The sequence below is a fragment of the Anolis carolinensis genome, chromosome 1 (assembly GCF_035594765.1).
Source record: "Anolis carolinensis isolate JA03-04 chromosome 1, rAnoCar3.1.pri, whole genome shotgun sequence".
NCBI lineage: Eukaryota > Metazoa > Chordata > Lepidosauria > Squamata > Dactyloidae > Anolis > Anolis carolinensis.
The window spans coordinates 264561424-264581564 of record NC_085841.1 but is presented as its reverse complement, the minus strand read 5'-3'; the positions used below and the strand labels follow the sequence as shown (position 1 = coordinate 264581564).

The following is a 20141-nucleotide window of genomic DNA, read 5'->3' as shown; positions in this document are numbered from 1 at the left end:
GTTACTTGTAACTACTGTAGTTAACTTTCTCCCCTCAATAACAAAGACATAACTAGGTTACTGTTATAAATTATTTTATAAATTAATGATAAATAACTTCAGTCTTTTTTGCAGAATAACTATAATGTATAGTTAATATGAAAGGCTTCCATGGATGCATCTTAATACTCTTCTGTTCACATTAACATATGCAACTGCTGGATACTGAGTGAGACCATTGATCTACCAACTCTCATTGGCAGTAGCTCCCTACAGTTTCAGAGAAAGGGTTTTTACCTTGAACTTGGAGATAACAGAAATTAAAGCCTTTAGCATGCACAGCATGTTTTCTACTACCAAGAGGAGGCGTCTCCCTGAATATGACCCATGACAGAAAGTAATAATACAACTCTGTGGAAACATTATCTTAACTGTACAGTAATATTTTCCTATGGGTACAAATAAACCAAGTGAAATATTCAAAATACGGGAACACTATATTTAAAGCATGCCCCTTTGCCCCACAAATATGGAGTACTTAACTGCAAATCAGACTGATCTTCCCCTCTCCTTCTGATGAAGTATTCTTCTGAAATTAAGTTACTCCCAAAGATAACATCTAACTGTTTGTAGTTAATGAAATTTATGCTGATTTAATATGATGTCTGAGATCCATAAACTAGCATCAAATGTGCTTTTGATTATATTTGGTATGTCCTAGTTATCTATTCTTAGCTTCTGAGTCACTTTATTCATGAAACATCAGAAAGGTAATTACTGCAACAACATACTAGTTACTTACCTTTAAATTTAGATCGAATGTTTGCCAATTCTTTATTTATTCGCTTTATCTCTGCTTCTTTACTTTTACCTGAAAATACAGAAGGAACCAAGTTCAGAATACAATATTTTACACAGCGTCCATTTTTGCCAATAAAACACTAGCACATGTCATTAAATGAACCCTAAAATCAAATCTCAATGGAATTCACCAAAGAAACGAGCAAGGAATTCATATGTGTACATAAACATTTCAGTTCTTGCTCATCAGGTGCCACAAACATTTCTGGAAAGAAATACAGCAGAAAAAACAAGGCTGTAGAAGGTTGACAGAAGAAAGTCATATTATGCTCTACTGCCTGTTGTTCCTTTCTCTAACAGTTACATTTAATAGTATAATCACATTTTTGAAATAATATATAGTATCATATTTTTAGAAAGCCAGAGTAGTGTAGTTATTGGGGTGTTGGACTAGGACTCTGAGAGACTGATGTTCAAATCCCTATTCAGCCAAATAAACCCACTGGGTGACCTTGGGCAAGTCACACCCTCTCTGCGTCAGAGGAAGGCCAAATGGCAACCCCACTTTGTTCGAATCTAGTCACAGAAACCCCACAATAGATTCACATTAGGGTCAACATGAGTCAACATGAGTCAGAAAAAACATGGGTGCACACAACAACAACAACAGCAGCAGCAGCAGCAGCAGCAGTAGCAGCAGCTTCTAACCTGTGATTTTTAGCCACTTTGACCCCATCTACACTGCCATATAATGCAGTTTCAGAATGAAATTTAACTGCATTGAACTGGATTATATGAGTCTACACTGCCATATAATGCAGTTCAATGCAGTTAAACTGCATTCTGAAACTGCATTATAGGATAGAAAAAACTTTATTGTCATTGTACATTGTACAACAAAATTAAATGTTTTTCCCAGCACACAACAGAAAACACACCCATCCCTCTACACTCCCACCACCACCGCACAGCCTCCAAAGCTATATCAATGCAAAACCATGGAGTTCAATATAGTTACAGCTCTAGGACAAAAGCTGTCTCTTGGTCTATTTGTCCTTACCTTTGGCCCCTTCTACACTGCTCCCAGGATCTGATCCCAGATTATTTTTTAAAAACTGGATTATAAGAGTCCTCACTGCTAGATAACCTGGGGTAAACAGATACTCTAGGATCACATCCTGGGATATAGGGGCAGTGTGGAAGGGGCCTTTGTCACTCTGTACCATCTGCCAGATGGTAATAATTGAAAAAAAGAATATGGTGGGTGAGATGGATCCCTAATAATGCTCTGAGCTTTCTTAAAGCTGTGGGACCTATAAAATTCTTCCAAACAGGGGAGAGGGGAACCAGTGATTCTCAGTGCAGATGTGGTGACCCTTTGGAGCACCTTCCTATGTGCCACTGTGCAGTCACCAAACCATGCACAGATGCAGTAGGTTAGGACACTCTCTATAGCACAGCGGTAGAAAGTCGCCAACTGTTTTCTTTCAGTTCTCGGTTCTTTAGAAGTCTCAGGTAGTACAATCTCTGCTGGGCCCTCTTAACCAATGCTGTCATATGGGTGCCCAAGGTTCAGATCCTCCTTAACAGTGACACCCAGGGAATTAAAACTAGCCACCCGCTCTACTTGGTCCCCATTGATGACCAAGGGCTGAAATTTTGGTCTGTTCTTTCTGTAGTCCACTACGAACTCCTTCGTCTTACTGATGTTAAGAACCACGTGCCACTACACCATGTGAGCAGCCGATGCACCTCATCCTGATTGGCAGGCTCATCCCCTTCAGAGATAAGCCCCACCACAGTTGTATCATCTGCAAATTTGGTAATGATATTGTAATGCATGCAAAGTGTAAAGCAGAGGACTCAACACACAGCCCTGTGGCATCCCAGTGTTGAGAGTGACGAGGAAAAGGCAAACAAACAAACCAATAACTCTATAGACTAAAACACTGACCTTCAAACCTTGAATATTTGTGATTAACAGAAGGCATTTGCACTTCCTTGGAAAGGTCACTCAGATAGACAGGAACATCCAGCAACCCTCTTTCAACAATGTTACCAGAATTAGCCAGGCCAGATATATGAGAGAAAACACTGTATTCACTGTCACATAATGGGGGTGTCGATGGTATTGAAACAAGAACTACTTGTTATGTCACAGCTTATGTAATTCCAACATATGAAGTATCTGAATGTGAAAGCCAGGGGCTTTTGTGTGTGCAATACATTTTAAGGCCTAAATCCAACAACTGGTGCAGCAGCAGAAATTTCTTCACCTCTTCTCTGCCTATCTTTAATACAGAACCCAATTTTTTTATTCAGTGGCACGGGAGGGGCATTTCCCCACTAATCAGTTCTGGAGATGGGTTCTCATAGCAGAAATAGCCCCAATGAATCATAGTCTTGTATGCAGCATCTATGGACCTTTGGGCTTTTTTGAACATCTGCTAAGAGACATCATGCATCCTGTGATACACACCTCAAGTATGCCACTACCAGTGTGCTGCCTGGGAAGAAGATTAAAAGCCAGTAACTACTGCTTCCCTTATAAAATCATAGAATTGGAAGACACCACAAGAGCCATCCCGTTCAACTCTATACATCAAAACATTCCTGACTGGTGGACATCCAGTCTGTTTAAAAACCTCCAAGAGAAAGAAACTCCACCACAGCCCAGGCAAACATTTTCCACTATCAAAGAGCTCCTATCATCAGAAAGTTCTTCCTAATGTTTGGCTGTGTCAAGACCCAGGCTGCAGAGCACCAATAACCATACACAGAGGCCAGAATCTATCTAATATCTTTATTGAAGGAATATATAAAGTTAATAAAAACAAGTGTAGAAAATAGTCCAGAATTAGACCTTTCAGGAAAGGTCAAAATTAGTCCAAAGAAACAACGTCCAATATGAAATATTAAGGACCAAAGTTGTAATCCAATAACCGAAACACTCACTTTGCCAGGCAAAGTGAGGGGAGATGACAAGGTCTTTTAGTCCATGAAGCTTGAGCGAGGCTAGGAAGTAACTTGATTCTTGGAAAAACGAGGCTTGATTCAAGGCAACAAGGAAACAAGAAACAAGAGCAAGATCCGTGGTAATTTCTTGGTAAAATCCGGGAAACAAGACGAGGCTGAGTCTTAGAAAGCAAGGCAGGATTCGTGGAGTAAACAAAGCTGGGAACGAAGGCTTGGCGACAGGAACGGAGGCTTGGAAGCGGAGTAGCTGTCCACACACGCTACTCCTGTTGCTGACGAATTGACTCCGCAAGATCCCTTTGTGGGTAAAACACCTAAATAGGGTCCCGTTTTCCCGCCCAAGAGCAGTTCTCTGGAGAACCAGAAACGAAAGCTATTTTCTGAGTCCAGATGCATGACTCCCTAAACTTTCCCATGGGAAGCAGGCTTAATCAGCTGAATGCTTAGCAGCTATCCTAGCACTCCTGCGAGACGCCTGATCGACTCCTCTCTGTTGTTTACAAAAATCATGGCGAGAAAACACAGGAGATTTAGGCTCAGGGCTTGTTTGACAGACTTCTGGAAGACAAATCTCTTGCAGGTGCAAGGTTCCCAAATCTGGCTGGGAGAGTTCCAAATCTGACTGAGACGGTGAAAAACCCAAGTTTTCCTCTTCATCTGGCACTACAATGCCAGGAATGGGACTACATGGCCCATGACTCATCACAGGCTGGTATCTCTATCCCTCTAGTTTGAATCCATTGTTCCATGTTCTAGTCTCTGAAGCTGCAGAAAACAAGTTAGCTCCCTCCTCAATATGTCATCCTTTCAAATATTTAAATATGTCTAGCATGTCCCTGCTTAGACCTCTCTTCTGCAGGCTAAACATATGCAGCTCCCTAAAATGCTCCTCAAAGGAATCACATTCAGCCCTTGAAAGCCAGCATGTTGTAGTGATTTGAGCACTGGGCTGAAGTTCTGGAAACCAGGGTTTCAATTCCCACTTGGTTGTGGAAAAACACTGGGTGAATTTGGGCAAGGTGCATTCTCTAAATCTCAGAAGGCCCAAGCACCTCCACCCTTCCTCCCAACAAATCTTAGGGTTGCTGTAAGTCGGAAACTATTTGAAGACATGCAATAATCTTGAGGACCACCTTCTTCTAATAACAAAGATGTTTAGAGAGATTTTGCCCTGTACTCTACTCCACTGTGTCTTATACTTCCACTAATGTACTATGTAACATGCCATCAATATGCACTCACGATACAGTATTTGAAATAATAAGGCTATTAAGTATATCGCTTCTTTCAAAGACATAAAAAGCATCCAAGGGATAACTGACTTTGTTATTCACACCTTGTCTGTTAATTTTCAAAACTGTACCTTCAAACTCAGAATAATAATTCATTCCTTCATGCCTTTTTGGTTCATTCTGCAGTGTTTGTCTTCAACAGCAAAGAATTATCTTTGCAACTGCTCCCTGCAGATTACCGCACCACAGAGCTTCCTCTGTTTGTTACAGATGGCCAATCCCCTTTGAACAACAAGCTAATAAGTGTAGAGAAATTCATAACCAGTTGAAAGGCAATGTTCAACACTATCTCAGCCAAGCTGCTGGATAGAAGGTAGTCAGTAACAAGCCTTTCTCCCTGTCTATTCACTTGCTTTTCCTTCTCCCTTTTTGCACGAGTAACTTCAAATGATATTTTCAGCCATGTCTGGGAGGAGAAAAATCTATTTTTAAAACAACACGAGGAGGCAAAGGCTATTCACAGGCATTGAACGCTGGTTTCTCTTAACTTCTGGGTTAATGAAATGCTACATTGGTCCAGAATACTGGCCTGGAACACCATGAAATTAATGCAAGAGAAAGTCCTACTTTTCTGGGGATTTTATATGTACAATTTTATTGCTCCCATTTATCAGCTTCAATTATAGCAAAGAAACATAAAAACACATTCTAACTTTTGTGCAAACCGAAGCTAAAGCGCATCCTGTTTGCCATGAACTAGTACCAACATTCCATGGCCTCTAATTCAATATCAAAAGGCAACAAGAGAATCGACAAAATCCAGGTGGTAAAACAGCCACGTAAAGCAACTTTAGCCTATTAGGAGAAAAGGGAGCCAACATATCATTTCCCAATAGAAATGTTTGCTTTTGCTGTCCCATGTACCAGGTCAAGGGGGGCATCCAAACAAGATCAAAGGAAGAAACACACTGTGTGTTGAGACAGAATCGGCTTCTCAGCATGGAATATTTATTTTGAATCCACTGTGTCTAACAGCAGATTAAAAAAAACACGATTCTATACAGTTTTTAAATTTCCATTTCTCATTAAGTGTCATTTCCATTATTTATACATATCTATACATGTCTTCTCCTTCCATAATGCTGCCTGAGCTGTAATTGCTAAATAATGCTTTCATGAAGTCAGTACTTTAATTCTATTTATATTATAGGTTAAGCCTCTCTTATCTGGAATTCCAAAATCTGAAATACTCCAAAATCCATTTTATGGTGACCCATAAATGTCATAGGGTTTCAGGGTTGTTGTATGTCTTTCCGGCTGTGTGACCATGTTCCAGAAGTATTCTCTCCTGACGTTTCGCCCACATCTATGGCAGGCATCCTCTGAGGTTGTGAGGTATGGATAAACTAGGAAAGGAAAAAAATATATATCTGTGGAGAGTCCAGGATGTGGCAAGAGTCCTTTGTCACTGGGAAGCCAGCATTAATGTTTCAGTTAATCACCCTAACTAGCATGGGAAAGGTTTTGGTCTCTTGTCTGGGGGGATCCTTTGTTCAGTCAATAGCCGTCCTTGGGGCTCCTCTTCCTTCAGAGTGTTGGTTCCCATCTACTGTTTTGATTTTAGAGTTTTTTAATACTTGTAGCCAGATTTTGTTCAGTTTCATGGTTTCCTCCTTTCTGTTGAAGTTGTCCACATGCTTGTGGATTTCAATGGCTTCTCTGTGTAGTCTGACATGATAGTTGTTGGAGTGGTCCAGCATTTCTGTGTTCTCAAATAATATACAGTGTCCAGGCTGGTTCATCAAGTGCTCTGCTATGGCTGATTTCTCTGGTTGAATTAGTCTGCAGGGCCTTTCATGTTCTTTGACTCTTGTTTGGGCGCTGCGTTTGGTGGTCCCTATGTATACTTGTCCACAGCTGCATGGTATCCGGTAGACTAGTGCAGAGGAGAGAGGATCCCTCTTGTCCTTCGCTGACCGTAGAATTTGTTGGATTTTCTTTGTGGGTCTGTAGATAGTTTGTAGATTGTGCTTCTTCATCAGTTTGCCTGACCCAATAGGCTCCACCTGTGCTTCATCGCCTCAGCAACCAAGAAGGAATACAGTACAGTACATTAAAAGAGGGAGAGAGGGACACTATATTTATTAAAATAAATATAGTGCCCCTACTTCACGGATTTTCACTTATTGCGGGAAGTCCTGGAACATAACCTCTGCAATAAGTGAGGGAACACTGTAGTTATAGATCTAATGAATGAATTGAGCTTTAAAGTCATTTTTAATGGAGTGGATATTTTTTATTTTTAGCAATGGGAAAGGAAATATTCAAACCACAGAAGTATTAAAACCTATGGCCTTGGCAACTTCACGGAGTAGAAGCAAGCACTATTATCGACTATTTAAGTATGCTGTTGAAATATTATTTGAAGAATGCAACAGCTCCTATTATTAAAAACATGTCACACAATTGCCAATCAATCTGATTGTCTGATTTAAAGGCACACATAAAATGCTTAAATTAGAGGTTGTCATTTTAAATCCTTATGAAGATTATAGAACAGATATACCCTGTATTGACTCGAGTCTAATGCGCCGTCGAATCTAATGTGCACCTCAATTTTCAAAACCCTGAAACCCAATTTTTTTTACCATATTATGCTAATCTAATCTGCACCTAATTTTGGGAAGATAATTTAATTTTTAAAAGGTGAGTATTAGAATTGAGTAAATATGGTATAATCAAATATAACCAGGTGAATGTATAATACTTCAGACATACTTGATGAAGATAAGGTAGCTAGCTGGACACTGACAATGTACAGCACATACAGTTGGCCCCTCATAGCCACAGATTCTGCATCCATGGATTCAAAGTCCACAATCTGAAAATATTTCTGAAAAAAAAAATCCAAATAGCAAATTTTGATCCTGCCATAAGGAGTGCAATTTTACTATGCCACAGATTTGGTTTCCACACAGGGTTCTTGTACCAAAGTTCAGTGGATACCAAATGTACATTTACCTTCATTAGACTCACAAATAGTAGCATAATAATTAATTGTAATAATTACAGCTGTTGAAGGACAAAGAAGTCAAATTTTCAATACTGTATAATTAAATATAACCACAATTTATAATAATAATAATTATTATTTATTCATTTCTATCCCGCTTTTCTCCCATGGGTGGAAGTAAAAATGGGAGGGGGGTTGTTAAGTGTTGTCAAATCATCTTAGTGCAATCCTATAAACAAGCAATCTGTGAGAGAACCCATCATTACTGTAATTACTTGAGGATAAAAAAAAATCACCGGGGGAGACTACAACAGTGATACAGGCCTCCCAAGTCTAGATGTGGGCTAATGCTGTCTTCAAACCCACAGCGATTGCACACCCTGTTGTAATGCAAGGATGGAAAAGAAAAATTAAAAATAATTTGTCATTGATCCTATAAGGTCTTCCTAAAGATACGCATGTCTTCAAGGTAAGGACATAAGTGTAGCAAACATGTTTTGAAGAGACTATATCTCAAATGGCAGGGCACATGGAAGGTGGGCTTTTGTAGCAGAGCAGCATTCCCAAGCAGATTTCTCTGGGGAAAGATTATTTGGAAGGTTGCCCAAACCCATGCTATTCATGGCTGTAAATACTAACAGTAGTACCTTAAAACTTAATGGTTAGTATGGTTGATAAAGAAGCAGAATAATATGCTCTGAGAGAACCAGTGTGGTGTAGGGGTTTGAATACTGAACAGTGACTCTGGAAGCCGGGGTTCAAGTGCCCCCTTGGTCATGGAAGCCCACTTGGTGACCTTGGGCGAGTCACACACTGGCAGCTTCAGAGGGAGACATAGATAACCTTCCTCTGAACAAATCTTTTCAAGAAAAACTTGTGACATTCACTTTAGGATCACCGTTAAGTCTGAACTGACATGAATGCACGCAACAACAAACATGCTCTGATTTTCTTCTATGAGAAGATAGGAAAGCTTGGAGAGGATGGTGATGCTGGGGAAAATGGAAGGAAAAAGAAAGAGGGGCCAACCAAGGGTAAGATGGATAGATGGTATCCTTTAAGTGACTGGCTTGACCTTGAAGGAGCTGGAGGTGGTGACTGCCAACAGGGAGTTTTGGCACGGGCTGGTCCATGCGGTCACGAAGAGTTGGAACCGACTGAATGACTAAACAACATCAGAACATTGATACTCATTAAAGATATTAACGCCCTGAAGCGGGCATTTTTTTTAAAGAAAAGTGGTATTAACACCATTTACAGATTTGAAGTCAGTTTGTTAATTCAGGGACATAAAATGTATTCTATCCCAAAATTTGGATCATTCTATAAACCAAATTTAGTCTTGACTTCAAAGCAAAAACCAAACAGATCAGCATCATATGTCTTTGCTGTTGCTGCTGTGTGCACTTGTAACTTATGGCAACCCTTGGACGAACCTATCACAGGGTTTTCTTGGTAAGATTTATTCAGAGGAAGTTTGCTTTTGATTTCCTCTAAGGCTGAGAGAGTGCACCTTGCCCAAGGGTCACCCAGTGGGTTACCATGGCTAGGCATAGCCCAGCACTGAAATCACTACATTACACTGGTAACTTCTGGTCCTTTTCAATACAGAATATCACAGAGTAACAGGAATAAGCGATTGTTCTGCAATATACTGAAATGGTTCCCAAAATTATCTGCCAAATATATTATGGGAATTTTTACCTAGGAGATGCTAGAAGAACATATGAACGAGAACAGTAAGAATGAATCAGGTTTGTGAATTTTACTTCAGCTACGGAGTTTAGAATTATTTCTTCTTGAAACAAGATTTCCAGACTTCCTACTATGGGTAGTCACTATCCTCCTCCTTAATAACAGCCTTATCAAATAAAGAAGCAACATCAAATTATAACAATTAGGTTATTTCCTTTTTAGGAGTATTCCAAGACCATAATTTTTACAAAAAGGACACAATCTGATTATTTGCTTTTGAGAGTAATCCAACGAGCTTCCCATACTCCAGGCTCTATCTTATGCATCCGGTGGAAGTTGGTCATAAACAGTAGTAATAGTGCTTTGTCCGGTGTAAAGTTCAAAGAGTCCAGAGTTCACCAAATACAAAGGAAGGCTTCCAATATTACAAACAAACAAAGTTAGCCATCCCTAAAATCAATTGGAAGTGCTTCATTGTGAAATGAACAAACTGGTATGTATGAAACACTCTGGAATTCTTTCTCCTGAGTTCCTCTCATACCACATAATTACAGTACTATGATTTCACTTTTTCCATCCCACTGAGTCCTGGGATTTCTAGTTCAGAAAGAAATACAGTATTTAGAATTCTCAGCAAGAGAGCTGTAATGCCTCACCAAACTACAAATCTCAGGATGCAACCATTACAGTTAAACTGGAACATCACATTATAATTGTGTAGAGTGAAAGTAGCCTTCATAAATGGCATTACCTCAAGACATCAGTTACTGCATTTTTGATTAAGTAAACAAACATCACCAAGAACATGTAGAGCTAGCACTGCTCCATAAGCAAAATCTGCCCTTGTTTAGGAAATTACCTGAACTAAAGTGAACAAACTATTGATCCACAGGAGTTTTCAGTTTAAGACCCACATTTAATACAAATAGTAATTCCAGATTTGAATCCAGGGAGCCGAGTGAGCGCCCGCTGTTAGCCCCAATTTCTGCAAACCTAGCAGATTGAAAACATGCAAATGTGAGTAGATCAATAGGTACTGCTCTGGTGGGAAGGTAACGGCACTCCATGTAGTCATGCCGGCCACATGACCTTGGAGGTGTCTACAGACAACGTCGGCTCTTCAGCTTAGAAATGGAGATGAGCACCAAGCCCCAGAGTCAGACATGACTGGACTTAATGTCAGGGGAAAACCTTTCCCTTACCTTTAATACAGTTCAATGCAGTTAAACTGCATTATGAAACTGAATTTCAGTATAGATGGGGCCACAAAGTATTTTTGAACCTCAGATCCTTCAATGTAATTCTATGATATACTTCCAGCCCAAATGCAGTCAAAATATAGGGTTTGCTATGATCCACAAAGGCTTGAATGTACACCCCCACACACACACACACAGATACAGAGATCATACTGTACTTTAAAAAATAATAGTGTGAAGAGAAAATGTTGACCTTGAACTGAAAACTCATAAAGAACATTTTCTGCAACTGACTTGCAGTTCAGCTACATTTCATAAACTAAATATTTTAGCAATATTAAACACTATGTATATTTTGAAGGTGTTTTCATGCATTGCTTTCAAGCTCTTAATACTGCTTCTGCTTTTGTTTATCACTTAAAACATAGATTGTATCTTAAAGCAATGCAAAAGATGAAAACAGATTTGACAACAAGGCACGTACTTGTTTCTCCTGCAATTAAGTAACTGGTGCAGTGTTCCCTCACTTATCATGGGGATTACATTTCAGGACCACCCGCACAAAGTGAAAATCCGCGAAGTAGGGAAGCTATATTTGTATTGTTTACAATCTCACTGGCAAGTGGCGACTCTGTCTGCCACTGACTTGTGAGGCGAAAACAAAGCTGCTTCAGCCTCCTTTTTTCTCCCTTCAGCTTCTTCTTCCTTCCTTCCTTAGGCTTCTCCTTACGAAGGAAGTAGAAAGAGGGATTTATAATATTATTTTATGATTTATACTATTATTTTAGTATTTATTTAAAAACTGCCAAACAGTGAGTCCATGAAAAGCGAACCACGAAGTAGCGAGGTACTGCTGCACATTTATCTCTAATTAAAATATTAAAATTGGTAAGAGTATTTAATATGTGTATGCTGTGTATGTATGTATGTAACAGTGTTCCATACACCTTGGAGGTGTCTACGGACAACAAGCTCTTCGGCTTACAAATGGAGATGAGCACCAACCCCCAGAGTCAGACATGACTGGACTTAACGTCAGGGGAAACCTTTATCTACCTTTTTAAAATACATGATAGGGGCGGGCTATCTGTTCCCCCCATGTCTCAATTTTGCTAATTATGTTATAATCGAAAACTAAAATAAAACTCTCACACATCTCTAGGAGGTGGACATATCTGACACATTCTCCTACTTGAATTCTGACAATGTGAGTACATTCTTATTAAAAATGAGCTGAAATCCTCACTCATTCCTAAAGTACACACATGTATATTATACTAAAGGTAATCTTCCTGTATCCATATCTTACATATGGTATTTTGACAGGGAAAGGGAAGAGGAAGTGTTGAGTCAGACCACCAGATCTGCATAACATTGTGTTTTATGTAGATTCAGGGGTCTGACTCAACACTGCTTCTCCTTTCTGCCTGTCAAAATACAGCACACCAAGAAGATTAGCTTTACTGTAGGATTATGAAACATTTTTCTTCAACTAATCCACCTCCGAGAGAACTATCTGTGGAAAATTAGCTCAGCGAACACAAACATTCTGATCATTTTATTAGATATCCCCAGATAACCACATAGTATGCTATATGGAAAAAAAAAATCTCTCAACACACGCACAAATAAAAGAAAATGTATTAAATAGTCCAATCCCAAGCACATTCCCACACAGATGTTTCTATTACATTGTTTGGCCACTTAGAGGAAAGCTATGTTCTCTAGTAGATCTCTTTCCTGGAGGTCTGGAGACTTGGGGACACTTCTATATGTCCTTCTGCTTTGTAAATTTTATCACCATCTGAGAAGAAATTAATTACCCTCTTTCTTTCTTTTGAGGTTTCCCAGTAGAAAATATAAAGCTTATGTACAGTACTTTACAGACACAGTTCTCTCTGTTACTGAAACAATTACAAAAGATGAGTTATTGCAAACATGGCTCATTTTAATTGTTTCAACCATGAATAGCTGGATTTGGCTTTGTATATACCGCAGTGTATCACATTGTAATTCTGTTGATTGGCCTATGACTTTGATAAATACAATGTATGCAAGGAGTTATAGAATATGGACTGTAGTGATAAATGTGATGTTTGTTGTTAACACTGACATACAGTGACTTATTCAAAGGAGGCCTTCCTTTACACTTGAGGTAATATGACTTTCCTAAGGTCATCTAGTGGTTTCCATGATTGAGTGGGGAACTGAACCCCAGACTCACCAAGTCTGTTTGCTTAAATCTCCTAAAGGCACCAGATCATATCAGATCCTGAAAGCAAATCAGGGTCAGCCCAGGTTAATATTTAGATGAGACACTGCCAGTGAACACTAAGTGCCATAGGCTATATTTCTGAGGAAGGTACTTGCAAAGTCATCTCTGTGTATTCCTTGCTGTAAAAATCCAATGAAATTCATGTGGTTGTCATAACTTGACAGGTGACTTGAAGGCACATATATACACTCTAAATGAGGCAAATTGAGATAAAAAGCCTTCTGTTGCACAAAGAGATTTAAGCATATCCACCCCTGCATGCATGGAGCCCCTGGTAGAACAGTGGGTTAAACGGCTGAGCTGCTGAACCTACTGACCGAAAGGTCGGCAATTCGAATCTGAGGAGTGGAGTGAGCTCCTGCTGTTAGCCCCAGCTTCTGCCAACCTAGCAGTTTGAAAACATGCAAATGTTAGTAAATCAATAGGTACCCCTCCGACGGGAAGGCAACGGCGCTCTATGCAGTTGTGCCAGCCACATGACCTTGGAGGTGTCTACGGATAATGCCAGCTCTTTGGCTTAGAAATAGAGATGAGCACATGACTAGACTTAATGTCAGGGGAAAACCTTTACCTTTGCTATTCTGCACAGCCCTCTCTCTGAGGCCACTTCCAAATAATGGTTTGCCCCACCAACTAGAGAATTTTTTAAAATGAGGGGTATGTATAACCTACATGATACTATTTTTTTTTCCGTGTCAGAAGCAACTTGAGAAACTGCAAGTCGCTTCTTGTGTGAGAGAATTGGCCATCTGCAAGAACACTGCCCAGAGGACATCTGGAGGAAGCTTTTCTCATGTCCCCGCTTGGGGAGCTAGAGTGGACAGACGGGAGCTCACTTGCCCGGGATTCAAACTGCCGACCTTTCAGTCAGCAATCCTGCTGGCACAAGTGTACAGTATAACCCATTGCACCATCCATTGATGATACTAAATCAAATGGAGGTTATGTCAATCTCTGCCCCAATCGGCATAACCCGATTCAGGTAGCATACATGACATACAAGGATCAGCATAGAAAGCACAGTGATCACTACAGTAGTATCTAACTAGTTATCTTTGTGCCAAACTTCTATACTATGGCTACTGGGAGCAATTTCCTTTTGTGTGTCTTCGCTATGAGATGGTGGCGAACAGGTTATTTCTGGAGCATTCCAGAAACAAATCTACTTGTCATTCATTTTTCGGAAGCCTAGTCAGTCCTCAATATTCACTTAGGGGCACATGATCCCCCCAAAGTGAAAAACCACAAATTTAAAAATGCTTCTTAAACCTAAGAGAGCACTTCTCTAGGAATTTCTGGGGTGTTCAGCACCATATTATGGTCAATTTCTGTCAGATTCACATTGGAGGCCTAAAGATTTCAAGAACGGTGTTATCTCTAGTAACTTCTAGGTCCTCCAGTGTGGTTCTGTGGTCGACTCCTTGTGGAAATTGACCACAAAGATGCACTGGAGGGTCTAGAGATTCCTGGAAAGAACATTATAATAAAATCCGTGAATAATCAAATTCACAAATGTGGTGAACCAACCATATATGGAATCTGGAATGCAAGAATCTCTCTTTTCAGCAAGAAGAATTTTCATTCATGCCAGGTCCAAATCATGATGAGAAAATATGTGCTGAAACAGCTACCAATCCAGCCCTTGGCCTCCTTCAATCAATTCCTAAGATTAACACTGACCACTAGCTAATGGCTCTTTACACAGACATCTCTAGATCAGCTTTAAAAGGTCTCCTCAAGGCAGGAACCCTGCCGCCAAAAGAAGATTAGGAGTATTTTGTCAGCTACGCAGCATCGAATTGGTAAAACCTCAGATGACTTGCAGGCTTATCGACACACTCACACACAAACCCTGCACCAATTTGACTAACCTGCCTGCTGAACAGAGACAACAAAGCCTGAGCAAGGGATTGTGGAGGTTTTTTATAGTGGTAGCACTACACATATATTTCTCTGGCACATTATAAACAATAAATGCAAATGGAACAAGGCATGAAATATCTTGGTTCACACCAAGGCCACAGGAAAAGGGAAATGTCTCCTTCCCCAGAAAAAGCTACATTTGAATTGCTGCAAGTTTTCCAGGCTGTATGGCCACGTTCTAGAAGCATTCTTTCCCGACGTTTCACCTGCATCTATGGCAGGCATCCTCATAGGTTGTGAAGTCTGTTGGAAACTAGGGAAGTGCAGTTTATATATGTGTGTGTGTGTGGAAGGTCCAATGTGGGAGAAAGAACTCTTGACTGTTTGAGGCAGGTGTGAATGTTACAATTGGCCACCTTGATTAGCTTCAAGGTCTGGCTGCTTATTGGCCTGGGGGAATCCTTTGTTGGGAGGTGTCAGCTGGCCCTGATTGATTCATGTCTGGAATTGCTCTGTTTTCTGAGCTACATTTGCCCTCTTCCACCACCAACATCCTCTTCCTCCCTACTAACTGTAAAGCATTTGTTTCCTAGATGATGTTTTCCTCACAGAACAGGCCCGGTGGTTTCACAGGGACCAGTTGTGAGGCTTGGAATAGGCCAATCACCTAGGCTTCACACATTGCAAACCACTCAGCCAGGCTGGTTTAGCCTGATCCAGGGGGCAAAAGCGAATCAACGAGGAAACCTCCCCTAAAGCCTTGCAAGGTGCATTTACATTGCGAAGTTAATGCACTTTGACACCATTTAGGCATGGCTCAATGCTACTGAATTCTGGGAGCTGTAGTTTCCAGAGGTCTTTGTCTTTCTCTACACCAGGCATGAGCAAACTTCGGCCCTCCAGGTGTTTTGGACTTCAACTCCCACCATTCCTCACAGCCTCAGGCCCTTTCCTTTCCCCCCTCAGCCGCTTAAGCGGCTGAGGGGGGAAAGGAAGGGCCTGAGGCTGTGAGGAATGGTGGGAGTTGAAGTCCAAAACACCTGGAGGGATGGCCCAAGTTTGCCCATGCCTGATCCACACTGTAGAATGAATGCAGTTTGACTTCCATGGCTCAGTGCTATGCAATCCTGGGATGGGTAGTTTGGTGAGGCCCCAACCTTCTCTGGCTTGTTGAACTGCGGCTCCCATGATCCCATAGCATTGAGCCAGGGCAGTTAAAAGGGGTGTCAAACCGCATGCATCCCACAGTGTAGATGACCGAGGGATTTCAAGGAAAGAGAAGGGCATGTCATTTTAAGGAAGGGGGAAAAAGGGGCCTAGGAATGCAGCCGCTCCAAGAATAAACACTCTAAAAATAAATGCTCCTTTGCCTTACAGACAAGAAAAGCTCGCTTTCCAACGGAGCCAGGAACGGTGAGCTCATTCCCGTTACTTAAGTAATAAAGGAACCCATTACAAAAAGCCAAGCCCCACCCGACAGACAGAGAAGGCAAGAGAAGGAGGCGGCCAAGCTTCGCCATGATGGGAAGCTAGATCCGAACCTCTCCTCTCTGCCCAGGAGGCGCCTTCCCCTTCCTTCCCTCCCTCCCACGCAGAGGCCACCCCACCCGGGCCACTCACAGTTCCTGATGTCGGAGATGAAGACGGCCAAGCCGCGCATCCCATCGCCTTTGGACACAGCCGGCATTTTGGCGGCGAAGGAGCCGAGCTTTCCCCGATCGGCAGCAGCGGAGCAGCCACGGCCACCTCTGGCTTTCAGTCCCAGCAGAAGGAAAAGGAGGAGGAGGAGGAGGAGGACCTTTAGCCCTGCAGCCGCCCACGCCACGCACGCGCGCCTCCTGCCCACGCTCGCCTCGCCAAGACCCCGCCGGAGATGCCCGGGACGCGCGCCCCCTGCTGGGCGGAGGCGGGAAGGCGGCCGCGAAGCCAAGGAGGGAGAGAAAGAAGCACAGGAGCAACATCCTTTTCAAGGCACCCTGCCTGCACTTTCTGCAGGGCCAGCCCTGGTTGGCGCTTGGATGGGAGACCGCCTACCTACATAGTCTTGGAGATGATACAGGCCACTGTACACTTAATGCACCTGTTCCGGCTTACATACAAATTCATCTTAAGCATAGACCTACCTCTCCCAAAAAAGGATTCCCCCAGCCCCTGGGGGCCCCAGGCAGCAGTCAGCCAGGCTTTGAAGCTGCAAGGCCACTCAGTGCTAACCAAGGTGGCCAATTGCTGCATTCCCACTTGACTCAGGCAAACAAGAGTTCTTTCTCCCACTCTGAACATTCCACAGATACAGATTCGTATATAAACCTCCCTTGTCTAGTTTCCAATATACAGTAGAGCAGGGTCCTCAAACTTTTTAAGCATAGGGCTGGTCCACAATCCTTCAGACTGTTGAGGGACTGAATTATCATTTGAAAAAAAATTAACAAATTCTTATGTACACTGCACGTATCTTACTTGTAGTACGGGGAAAAAAACAAATAACAATACAACATTTAAAAATAAAAACAATTTTAACCAACATAAACCTATCATGATTTCAATGGGCCTGCTTCTGACCAATGAGATAGTCAAATTAATTAGGATTGTTGTTGTGTGCCTTGAAGTCATTTCAGACTTTGGGCGAGCCTAAGCCTAAAACTGAGGGTGGGGGTCAGGTAAATGACCTTGGAGGGCCGCATAGGCTTTTCCTTAATCCCTCTATATTATCCAACATTTTTGCTTATCCAACGTTCTGCCAGCCCGTTCATGTTGGATGAGCAAGACTCTACCTCACAACCTCTTAGGATGCCTGCCATAGATGTGGGCGAAACATCAGGAGAGAATGATTCTGGAACATGAGCAAGTTGTTGTTCTTGTTTATTTGTTCAGTTGCTTCCAACTCTTCAGGACCTCATTGACCAGCCCACGCCAGAGCTCCCTGTCAGGGGCCATAGCCAGAAAAAAATGTTGGGGGGCGGGGGTTGAAACTTTTTTTTTTATCAAATCTTTGAGAGTAGTTCCATAACGCAAAATAATTTAGAAATCAGGCTCCATCGATAAACTTCAGTGGACACTCAAGAAAGATAAACTTTATTGGAGACTTATGCATATTTGGTTAACCAGTTAAAATCCTGCTACATCCCACCCCCAGTTCCTTCAAGGTCAAGCCAGTTACTTCAAGGATACCATGCATCCATCTTGCCCTTGGTCGGCCCCTCTTCATTTTTCCTTCCATTTTCCCCAGCATCATTCTCTTCTCCAAGCTTTCCTGTCTTCTCATGATGTGGCCAAAATACTTCATCTTTGCCTCTCTTATCCTTCCCTCCAGTGATCAGCTGGGCATTATTTCCTGGACTATGGACTGGTTGGATCTTCTTGTGGTCCAAGGCACTTCATTTTATTTCAACACCACAGTTCAAAGTTAAGTAAAGACCAACAGAATGTAACATTTCTGTTAAAAATGGTTTTGTTTTAATTTTTACTTAAAACGTTATTTTTCTGTGGGGTTTTTTTGCCGGTTGCTTGGGAGTTCTAGTTGCTTGAGTTATGGCTGCTGCAGTCTATTTTGAATTACATCTGATGCTTGGCGCAATTTGCAACTTGATTGTTTTAATTGTTCAGAATACATGATTTTGTGTGATTATGTTTTATTGGTGTAATTATCTTATTTAAGTATTTGTATCTCTTACTATTTTCTCTTAATTCTGTTTTGTAATATGTACGGTATGTTAATGTGTAATTCCCATCTTTTATATTGTGTTTTCAATTATGACATTTAATGTTTGCCTTTTATATGTATGTGAACCACCCTGAGTCCCTCTGGGGAGAGAGGGTGGGTCTAGAAATAAAAAGTATTATTATTATTATTGTTGTTGTTGTTATTGTATGACACAGCAAACAAGATAGATATGCTGGCTTTCGTATCACAAAATCACAAATCAAACACTTTCCAAGTGTCTAGGACTGTGTGATGTATTTTCAGATGATGCATACAGATCCCAGTAGGGTGGCCTTTTGCAGTTGGCAGATCGTAATTTTGTCAATGTCTATTGTTTCCAAATGCCGGCTGAGATCTTTTGGCACGGCACCCAATGTGCCGATCACCACTGGGACCACCTGCACTGGTTTCTGCCAGAGTCTTTGAAGTTCTATCTTGAGGTCCTGATAGCGGCTGAATTTTTCCTGTTGTTTTTCGTCAATGCGACTGTCACCTGGGATGGCAACATCAATGATCCAAACCTTTTTCTTTTCCACAACTGTGATGTCTGGTGTGTTGTGTTCCAGAACTTTGTCAGTCTGGATTCAGAAGTCCCACAGTAATTATTATTATTATTATTATTATTATTATTATTATTATTATTATTATTATTATTATTAACTGAGAGTCTTCTGTATATGTAAATAAATGTATTCCAATTGTATAAATGCAGTTTAACATTACTTTGCCTGCCATGGCTCAAGGTTATGGAATCACGAGTGTTGTGTTTTACAGAGTCTTTAGAGCAGCGGTTCACAATGTGTGCTCCTCAGAGCCCTTGAGGCTCCATGAAGCATGCTGAGGGGTCTGTGCTTTCCTCCTCCCCATTCAAGCTATTCTTCCTTTTCCCTGCTCCTCCCTCTCCCCACCTCACCTCCCTCACCTCTAAAAGCCTTTTTTCCTCGCCTTCGCCTCCAAAACCTATTTCCCTCCCACCGCTCAAGGGGTGCTTTGTGCTTTTCCTGCATGGTAGGAGAGAGTTGAACTGGATGGTCCCTGTGGTTTCTGCTGCTGCTGTTGTTGTTGTTGTTAATTACATCTATTGGATCATCTATTGGAAGTGCTTTGATTGTGCTTTTCCTGCATGGCAGAAGGGGGTTGGACTCGGTAGCCCCTGGGGTCTTCCACTGAAATACTGTTAAGTTTATGTTGGTCAAAAAGTTTGCCCATGCCTGATATATATTATATGCATTATATATAAAATAATATACAGTAGAGTCTCACTTCTCCAACACTCACTTATCAAACGTTCTGGATTATCCAACGCATTTTTGTAGTCAATGTTTTCAATATATTGTGATATTTTGGCGCTAAATTCGTAAATACAGTAATTACAACATAACATTACTGTGTATTGAACTGCTTTTTC

The 20141-nt window shown here is 41.3% G+C and overlaps 1 protein-coding gene across 2 annotated transcripts in view; it reads right to left on the bottom strand.

The window, feature by feature from the left end:
* The window catches only part of ap2a2 (adaptor related protein complex 2 subunit alpha 2), an 84172-nt gene extending 67279 nt beyond the window's left edge, over nt 1-16893 (bottom strand). For both annotated transcript variants that reach the window (XM_062967601.1, XM_062967602.1), the window contains exons 1-2: nt 16654-16893; nt 782-850 (exon numbers count right to left, since the gene is read on the bottom strand). In XM_062967601.1, the coding sequence (XP_062823671.1) occupies nt 782-850; nt 16654-16720 (136 nt within the window). In that variant the 5' untranslated portion in view covers nt 16721-16893. The remainder of the gene's footprint in view (nt 1-781; nt 851-16653) is intronic.
* Between the last annotated feature and the right edge of the window lie 3248 nt (nt 16894-20141).